This window comes from Salmo salar, chromosome ssa03 (assembly GCF_905237065.1).
Source record: "Salmo salar chromosome ssa03, Ssal_v3.1, whole genome shotgun sequence".
Classification (NCBI taxonomy): Eukaryota; Metazoa; Chordata; class Actinopteri; order Salmoniformes; family Salmonidae; genus Salmo; species Salmo salar.
Window position 1 is genome coordinate 102,905,038 of NC_059444.1, and position 10,631 is coordinate 102,915,668.

Consider the following 10,631-nt stretch of genomic DNA (forward strand, 5'->3'; position numbering starts at 1 on the left):
TTAATCCACTATCCAGAGTCAGGAACAGATGAAGTTAGGTCTGCTACTGTTCAGTGATTAAATATGATTTATGGTGATGGGAAATAAAAAATCCAACACTAAACTTCATCTAGTAATAGTTTTCCTTTGTTATTTATTCCAAGGTGAGTCTTTAACTTGTAAATGGATTGTGTGGAGGTGAGCTAGTGGTGTGGCTGATAGAATAGAATGAAAAGGGAGGAAGAGGAAGAGGGGAGGAGTGAAGGGCTGTTCAACAAACCAGATGAGGAAGAGAAAGATATTCAGGGGAATTACTGGTCTCTGTTCCAAATGGTTCCCTATTCCCTACGTAGTGCACTACGGTGCTTCTGACCAGGTCTAAAGTAGTGTTCTACGTAGGGAATAGGGTGTAGATTTATTAGAATATCATGCTTTAGTGTTTGTCACAAAACAATATTAGATCTCCACCCACCCACACATTGTTATGTTGTCAAGTTGTTCCTCTGTGTTCCTGATTGAAAATCCATTAACAATGAATCACAAACTAATGATATTCCAGTTGTGTTTAGACATCTTCATGTCTGACGTCCCCAGTTCTGTTCAGACCCATTGAACTGGGTCACATTGTAAATTGTACAATGTGTACAAGGGTACATATGAAGTTGTACTCTTGGCTGTAGTAGATGGCCTCTACTGTTTCCGTGTTGTCGATGTTGGTGCTTATGGGAAGTGATGGCGGGACCCTCCGGGACTCTGCCTTTGGCCAGGCACTTCAGGATGGCACCCTGGAGATTCCACCACCTGCATCACTCCCTGGGGCTGAAGACCTGGGACCTGTTCCTCACGTCGTCGTCGGCGACGAGGCCTTCCCTTTAAGACCCAACCTCATGAGGCCCTACGCTGGACGCCAGCTGCCATTGCCAAAGCCTGTAAGGATCTTTAACAAACGACTGTCCAGGGCAAGGTTAGTTGTTGAATGCGCCTTTGGGATTCTGGCAGCCCGGTGGAGAATGTATCGGAGAGTGCTTGGTCTCAGCCCCTCAAATGTCGATGCCTGCGTGAAGGCCACGTGTTCTCCACAACTACCTGCGGAGGTCATTCCAGGAGCCGCTCCGGATGGAGATGGGCACGCCAAATGGTCACCTACCTGATGTCACCAGGGCAGGTGCCAACAACGCCCCCAGACAGGCACTCCAGGTGAGGGAGAAGCTGGCCACCTACTTCTCATCGCCAGCAGGTGAAGTTCCATGGCAGTTTGCCGTGGAGGGAAACAGCTCTTTGAAGAGCCCAATAACACAAAGGTTATTTTAAGAACCATCCACCGTTGTCCATAAAATATCATTTTTTTCCCCAGATGACTTTATGTATCATTGTCTCTCTTCATTTGGAAGCTATATTTAAGTGACATTTGGGAGTAAAGACCACACCTTAAAACCCCTTCCCTCTCTCATTAACGTCAGTATTATACACACCTGGCATGGTACATCAGGTGAGCAGGACCACACCTTAACCCCTTCCCTCTCTCATTAACGTCAGTATTATACACACCTGGCATGGTACATCAGGTGAGCAGGACCACACCTTAACCCCTTCCCTCTCTCATTAACGTCAGTATTATACACACCTGGCATGGTACATCAGGTGAGCAGGACCACACCTTAACCCCTTCCCTCTCTCATTAACGTCAGTATTATACACACCTGGCATGGTACATCAGGTGAGCAGGACCACACCTTAACCCCTTCCCTCTCTCATTAACGTCAGTATTATACACACCTGGCATGGTACATCAGGTGAGCAGGACCACACCTTAACCCCTTCCCTCTCTCATTAACGTCAGTATTATACACACCTGGCATGGTACATCAGGTGAGCAGGACCACACCTTAACCCCTTCCCTCTCTCATTAACGTCAGTATTATACACACCTGGCATGGTACATCAGGTGAGCAGGACCACACCTTAAAACCCCTTCCCTCTCTCATTAACGTCAGTATTATACACACCTGGCATGGTACATCAGGTGAGCAGGACCACACCTTAACCCCTTCCCTCTCTCATTAACGTCAGTATTATACACACCTGGCATGGTACATCAGGTGAGCAGGACCACACCTTAAAACCCCTTCCCTCTCTCATTAACGTCAGTATTATACACACCTGGCATGGTACATCAGGTGAGCAGGACCACACCTTAACCCTTCCCTCTCTCATTAACGTCAGTATTATACACACCTGGCATGGTACATCAGGTGAGCAGGACCACACCTTAACCCCTTCCCTCTCTCATTAACGTCAGTATTATACACACCTGGCATGGTACATCAGGTGAGCAGGACCACACCTTAACCCCTTCCCTCTCTCATTAACATCAGTATTATACACACCTGGCATGGTACATCAGGTGAGCAGGACCACACCTTAACCCCTTCCCTCTCTCATTAACGTCAGTATTATACACACCTGGCATGGTACATCAGGTGAGCAGGACCACACCTTAACCCCTTCCCTCTCTCATTAACGTCAGTATTATACACACCTGGCATGGTACATCAGGTGAGCAGGACCACACCTTAACCCCTTCCCTCTCTCATTAACGTCAGTATTATACACACCTGGCATGGTACATCAGGTGAGCAGGACCACACCTTAACCCTTCCCTCTCTCATTAACGTCAGTATTATACACACCTGGCATGGTACATCAGGTGAGCAGGACCACACCTTAACCCCTTCCCTCTCTCATTAACGTCAGTATTATACACACCTGGCATGGTACATCAGGTGAGCAGGACCACACCTTAACCCCTTCCCTCTCTCATTAACGTCAGTATTATACACACCTGGCATGGTACATCAGGTGAGCAGGACCACACCTTAACCCCTTCCCTCTCTCATTAACGTCAGTATTATACACACCTGGCATGGTACATCAGGTGAGCAGGACCACACCTTAACCCCTTCCCTCTCTCATTAACGTCAGTATTATACACACCTGGCATGGTACATCAGGTGAGCAGGAGCACACCTTAACCCCTTCCCTCTCTCATTAACGTCAGTATTATACACACCTGGCATGGTACATCAGGTGAGCAGGAGCACACCTTAACCCCTTCCCTCTCTCATTAACGTCAGTATTATACACACCTGGCATGGTACATCAGGTGAGCAGGACCACACCTTAACCCTTCCCTCTCTCATTAACGTCAGTATTATACACACCTGGCATGGTACATCAGGTGAGCAGGACCACACCTTAAAACCCCTTCCCTCTCTCATTAACGTCAGTATTATACACACCTGGCATGGTACATCAGGTGAGCAGGAGCACTAATTAAGGTTATAGGACATACAGTTAGTATGATAACTAAGGGAAAGGGTAACCTAGGGTCCATACAAATAGTACAGTTTAACACCATGTTCACTGGCCTGACAAAATACAGGTGGGAAAAGAATGAATTAGGAAGAGAATGTGTTTTTACTTTCATCTTGTCTTAGATCTGCGAAGGTGTAGGGAAGAAATGAGCAGATTAAGTCTAAATGAGATATTAATAAACAACTGACTATGAAAACATAATTTAATAAGTATTCAAGTACAGGAAAGAACATGACCGGTAAGTGTAAAAAATGTTTAAAAAAATACAACTATTGAAAGAGGTGTGTGTGCGTGTAAACATTTCAAAAAGAGCATCTGTGAATTCTTCAGTGTTTGAGTTTCAATTCTGTCAATTCAGAAATCTATGTAACACTAATAATGAATGCTATCCCGAGACTTTATAAACTAATGACTATGAATTGACTGAATTTAAACGGAACGGACGTGTGTGAAAAGAAAGGTACAATGAGGGAGGTGAAAACAACAACCAGACAACTCCTCTCCTCTTCCTGTCCTTCCTGTGAGCTGCTCGGCTAAATGGACTCCATCTCTGGAAGGGAACAACAACCAGACAACTCCTCTCCTCTTCCTGTCCTTCCTGTGAGCTGCTCGGCTAAATGGACTCCATCTCTGGAAGGGAACAACAACCAGACAACTCCTCTCCTCTTCCTGTCCTTCCTGTGAGCTGCTCGGCTAAATGGACTCCATCTCTGGAAGGGAACAACAACCAGACAACTCCTCTCCTCTTCCTGTCCTTCCTGTGAGCTGCTCGGCTAAATGGACTCCATCTCTGGAAGGGAACAACAACCAGACAACTCCTCTCCTCTTCCTGTCCTTCCTGTGAGCTGCTCGGCTAAATGGACTCCATCTCTGGAAGGGAAGAGAAAAACAACACATACAAGCTTAACATAATAGAAAACCATAAAAGGTGAGATTTATGTTAACTAAATACTGCTTGTATAGTGTAGTTAGAGGCATAAATATTGGAACAGTGCAGTAAAGTTGGTAATACTTGCTGTTTACTCATGGAATTTGTATTTCAGAGATAAAGATGAATATGACAGGAAAATATTTAGACAGTAAACTGTTGTTTAGGGATATTTTCTAACCTAGAAACAACAGCTGTACATTTGCCTCATATTAATACTTTGATCTGAAATACCAATTAGCCTACATGAGTATACTGTAAAGAATGACCTACTTCACTGTGGCAACACTTATGACACTACCTGTGATGTGGAGAAGAAAAAAACGTACCATTGAACTCGGCTTGGAAAAGCAGCTGATCCATTTTAACTTTGACTGCTGCTTTTCTTTGCTGAGGCAGCCTCTTCAGGGTTGTGGCACCAGGCTCATGGCAAAGAGAGTCTCTTCATCCTCCTTCCTGTGAGCATCAGGTTGGGCTGCATCCCTCTCGACGGCTTGGAGGAGCCTCTGCTGAAATGAGTTGAGTGGATCTGGAACCTTCGATGACGCCTGGTGTGACGTTGTTCCTCTTCGTTTCTCTCTCTGTTTGTCTCCACGGCCACATCCTGTTCAACGAGGTCCTCAGTGGTCACTTCCGTGAGGTTCATAATAATCTCAGGTGGTCCTAGATCCAGAGGTGCTTCCTCCATTTCATCGTCTTCCATGGCTGCACCGATGGTGGTCATACTCGTGGATGATGTAGACATTGTAGAGGGGTCTCGCTGCACCGATGGTGGTCATACTCGTGGATGATGTAGACATTGTAGAGGGGTCTCGCTGCACCGATGGTGGTGATACTCGTGGATGATGTAGACATTGTAGAGGGTCTCGCTGCACCGATGGTGGTCATACTTGTGGATGATGTAGACATTGTAGAGGGTCTCGCTGCACCGATGGTGGTGATACTTGTGGATGATGTAGACATTGTAGAGGGTCTCGCTGCAGCGATGGTGGTCATACTTGTGGATGATGTAGACATTGTAGAGGGGTCTCGCTGCACCGATGGTGGTCATACTTGTGGATGATGTAGACATTGTAGAGGGTCTCGCTGCAGCGGTGGAGGCGATGGTCGCAGTTGTAGGTGACATTGAGGGTCTTGATGCACCGGTGGGGACAACACTTGTGGATGATGTAGTAGAGGGTCTGGCTGTAAAATTGCCACTCGTTGCCCAAGGCACAATAAATGGATCCAGAAAAGAAAGAATGTGGCAGAAGCGCCAAGGCTGCTGGCCTGAAGCTGCTGACCCAGACCTCTTCTTCTCTTTCTCTGTCCTTCTCTCTCTCTGATACCTGTCCCTGAGTCCTCTCCACTTCCTCCTCCAGTCTTCTTCTACATAGACATGATAAGCCAAACCATTACCTAGCATACCTATAGTTATTAGATAGCTAGCATGGATATGTCACCTACTGTACACATAGACACACACACGGTTATCTGACCAAATTATCAGGGGTACAGTAGTATCTACCATTTCTAGGACTATTTATGACATACACACTCACTCTTTCAAACATGATTATTTGGTAAAGTTATCAGGGGTAGTAACTAGCATAATTTATTTGACTATTTATTTCACACACACACCTCATTGGCTAGGTTAGCAAGCTAGGTTAGCTAGCTAGCTAACTAGCCACATCTAGCACGTGCTCACTACTAAACTGACCTGGCAATCCTACTATTGTGGACACTTGTCTCCAAGCAGCATTTTTTGTGTTTATGTCCCTGTAGCTGTCAGCAGTTGTGTCAAAAAGACACGGTTTTGAGGATACTGCGAAAATGATTCTCTCCTCCATGTGTACAACCGCATGCGACCATCTGCAAAAAGGTGCCTGCATCAGTATAGTTGCCTAGCTGCGCAAAATGTTACGTAGCAGTGATGCAATGACGCAGTCGGTGTGTTCGAAGCGTCAGTATAGTTGCGTAGCTGCGCAAAATGTTACGTAGCAGTGATGCAATGACGCAGTCGGTGTGTTCGAAGCGTAAGTGACCCGTTATACAAAATAAGAATTGTTCTTATCAGCCTGACTAGGGCTGGGCGATATATCGATATAAAAAAATATATCGATATATATTTTAAATGTGATATGAAATTAGACCATTTCGCATATATCGATATAGTTCAAATGTACGCTTTGATCCTTGCTCCAAGCAAGCTGCAGACCCGGAGCTCTCTGCGCTGCTCCCCGCGCCTCCTCTTTCATGCACAGAGGGCGGAGGGGCAGGAACAGACACTTCAACAAACATGGAGGAAGCAACAGCGTCTGCGGAGCGTTTTGACGAGGAATTGGTTAGTAAAAGAAAAAGCATTGGCTCAGTAATTTGGAGATGGTTCGGATTCAAAGTATCAGATGAGCAACAAAATCACGTTATATGTAGGCAGTGCCATAAAAAGTTACAGCCAGGGGTGGAAGCACTACCAATCTTTTTCACCACCTAAAACAGTGGCACAAACTGCAATACGAAGAGTGTGTGAAACTGCGCGCTGCAGAAGCCCCAGCCGCAAGCCGTCGACAACCCGAAAAAGCTCCAGCCCCGAAACAAAGCTCACTGCAAACTTCATTTTCCCGCAGTGAGCCTTTATGAAAAGAAAATTGGCAAGTGGTGTACTATAACTACAGCGGTGTCCTATCACATTGCTAAAGATATGGTCCCTGTTGCAACTGTGGAACAAGTCGGATTCAAAAAGCTACTGAAAACTATGGACCCGAGATATGAGCTTTCCAACTACTTTACACGAGAAGCACTGCCACAAATGTCCACTGAAGTCAGGCAGAGCCTTGCTGACCGGCTCGCTAACGGGACCCATTTTGGCGTTGACCAGCGATATGTGGGTCGAGCAGGACAATGTGAGCCTTACATGAAGCGTGACATGTTCACTTCATTCAACGACTGGGGGAGATGAAAACAGTCTCCAAAACAAGTTATTTCCCCCCAGGATCACACCGGTGAGCATATAGCTGAGGCCTCGCAGGACGCAAGCTGGGAAACTCCAAGAAAAGCATCCGGTTGCTATAACAACCACCAACGGGAGCGACGTCGTCAGAGCGGTGGAGCTGAACGATGAGGATGCAGTGCTTCGGTCAGACTACACTTGGCTATTGGGGAGTGCAGTGTTTTATTAAGGAGTATTCACATATTTTACTTTAAAGAAAAAAACATATTAAAATATTAGTTTTTTATTATTTTCCTTTGTGTCTGTCTGCAACTTGTTTTGTTTTATGCTGCTGTCTTGGCCAAAAATTGATTAATAAAACACAAAACATAAAGTGCTAAAAGTAAAATCACTTACAATACAGGATGGTAGATTTCAGAACCATATTTATTAGGTTATTGGATAAGAATTAGTGATGCATTGATGTGTTTACCACTTTAATGTTACAGCTGGTAAAGGTGAGGTAATTATGACTTTAAAATGCTGGTTAGCCTGTTGATATCATCAAGGTAACATATTTAGTTATTATGATAGACTATAGTTTTTTCTCTGGATTGAAGAGCCAACTGCAAAGTAACTAGAAACTAATGTTGACACGTAGGTAGGCCTAAACATTGTGGAGTTTTTAGTGGAGTAGAAATATGAAGTAGCATTAAATACTAAGCATAAATACTAAGAACAACAACAAGAACGAAACATCAGTAAATGTACATACAGTATAGTCATCATTTATAAATTATACACAAATAATAATACATAAAAATCACTTACAGGATTCAAATTCAGAAAATAAATGAATATAATATTTGATATTTATGATTAGGACTGGCGTTGATTTAAAAAAATAAACTATGAAACAAGAAAATATTAATGTAGAATATTTCTAAAGCTTGATTTTGGAAAGCACTTAGTTGTGTGAGTGTGTTAAAGTGAAAACAGAGTCAAATTTTCTCGCATAAGCACATTTGTTTAATAGTTTTTTTATGATTCTGACAGGACATGGCATGAATGACAAGCGCGTCACCCGGGCCATTTCTCTGTGCAAGAGAATTGTAAGCTGTTTTTGGTACAGCTGGAAGAAAAGGGAGACATCTTGCTGAAGTCCAGATTCAGCTGGGTCTGCCAAGTCACCAACTCATAACCGAGTCTGCCACACGCTGGGGATCAAGGCAGCAGATGATAGAGAGAGTCCTGGAGCAGGAAGGAGCACTGGCCAAAGTCCTGTCTAATGACAAAAAGACCAGGCACCTTGTCCCTACCTGGCAGGACTTAGAGGTCCTAGAAGCAGTCCAAAAGGTCCTGAAACCTCTCCAGGACTTTACCGATGCTTTGTCAGGTGAGGAGTACGTCCCTCTATCATATGTAAAACCTGTGCTGCACCTTTTTAACCACAGTCTCCTGGCATGTGATAGCGAGCTTTGCAAATCGATCAAGACCAGCATTGTTGAGTACCTCAACCGCAAGTATTCTGACCCAGCCACTACTGACCTATTGGAGATGGCTTCATTTGTGGATCCACGCTTCAGGGCCACCTATATCCCAAGTGAAAAAGTTGATGCATTGAAGCACAGAGCTGTCTTGGAGGTGGAGACGCTACTGGCTGATCAGAGCAGCTGTCAACCGCCTCACCTACGTGTGCCAACTGTGCCTGAGCCTGCAGATGGAGAAGCAGCAGTGGCACCAAAAGCTAAGACACTGGCAAGCTTCTTCAAGCAGCGCACAGCCACCACCACTGCGCCACCAACCAAGAGGGGAGGCTATTGAAAATGAACTGTCAAGTTACTTGCAGTCAGCAAGTGTGGAGAGTGACACTGATCCCCTCAAGTGGTGGAAGGATCATGAAGTTGTCTTTCCAGCTCTGAGCCACCTGGCAAAAAAAAGTATCTCTTGGTACCAGCTACCAGTTCACCCTCCGAAAGGGTTTTCAGCTGCAGTGGCAATATCGTGACCTGCCACAGAGCATCTCTGAAGCCGGATGCCGTTGACAGGCTGGTGTTTCTCGCACAAAATCTTTAAACGAAGGAGGACACGCTTGTCTTCTAATGTCTACCTCAAGACAGCATTACTGTTTATCAAAGTAAAAAAAGAGGGGGAAAATGTTTATTGAGTTGATAGTCTGTTTGTTGTGCAACTGGTTGAGGCTGTTCAGATAAGAAATTGAGTTAACAAAAAGCAAATGGTAATCTCAGGCTGATGTTTAAAAAACATTTTCTCAAACTGAGCACTTTATTTTGTTCTTTATTTATATATAATTGCTGCCCTTACTAGGGTTTGTCATATTTTATTATTTTGTAATGTTCGTTATTTGCATCTGTGGATTTGTTAGAAAGGAGAAGAAATCTGTAATTTGATTTTAATAAGCCATTTAAAGTTGTCAAACTAAAAAAAAAGTGTACTTTTCTCATAAATATATATAATATTTATTTCAGAAAAAGATAGGCCTATTTTATTTTATAGGCTATTTTTTAATAAGATATTTGTATTTATTTAAATGTGCACCTTATGGAGCTTTGATTTTGAAAAAAAAAGGTCGTCCTGTTGTTCTACAGTGTTTATGTTTACATGTTATTGTTATTTGAACAGCTGAGCATTTAATCTGAACCAGGTGAAGAGCCCTGTTTATTGTTTATTCATTTGATTTTTCAACTGTTCACTGAAATAGCCGCTTTCAATAAAACTACTTGAGACATGTCATATCTGGCTTTGACTTTGACTGAACATTTGCTCTCACTTTGCAGAAAAAATATCAGGATATAATCTTATATCGATATTCAGCCTAAATATATCACACACAGGAATACACACTGAGCCTGCACTTGCATGTTTTGCTCACCTCATTCTTAAAAAAAACTAGGTTTGAGTTGTGGTATCCACTCAGATTAAAGGTGGGTTCATCTGCTCTGTTCCCCAAGTGTGGTCTCCCTCAGATCCCAAGTTAGAGGGATCCCTCGTGCACCATTTACCCAGGTCGTCAGGAGCCAGGTCATTTACCCAGGTCGTCAGGAGTCAGGTCATTTACCCAGGTCGTCAGGAGTCAGGTCATTTACCCAGGTCGTCAGGACCCAGGTCATTTACCCAGGTCGTCAGGAACCAGGTCATTTACCCAGGTCGTCAGGAGCCAGGTCATTTACCCTGGTCGTCAGGAGCCAGGTCATTTACCCAGGTTGTCAGGTCATTTACCCAGGTCATCAGGAGCCAGGTCATTTACCCAGGTCGTCAGGAGTCAGGTCATTTACCCAGGTCATCAGGAGTCAGGTCATTTACCCAGGTCGTCGGGTCATTTACCCAGGTCGTCAGGAGTCAGGTCATTTACCCAGGTCGTCAGGAGTCAGGTCATTTACCCAGGTCGTCAGGAGTCAGGTCATCAGGAGTCAGGTC

The 10,631-nt window shown here is 44.3% G+C and overlaps 1 protein-coding gene across 1 annotated transcript; it reads right to left on the reverse strand.

Annotated features, from left to right (window-relative positions):
* Positions 1–4,153: 4,153 nt before the first annotated feature.
* Positions 4,154–6,140, reverse strand: LOC106599480 (uncharacterized). The gene is made up of 3 exons (XM_045715992.1): positions 5,985–6,140; positions 4,612–5,650; positions 4,154–4,224 (listed from the first exon to the last, which is right to left on the reverse strand). Exons 1-2 carry the CDS (start codon positions 6,112–6,114, stop codon positions 5,058–5,060), a joined length of 723 nt encoding a protein of 240 aa, XP_045571948.1. The 5' UTR covers positions 6,115–6,140; the 3' UTR covers positions 4,154–4,224; positions 4,612–5,057.
* Between the last annotated feature and the right edge of the window lie 4,491 nt (positions 6,141–10,631).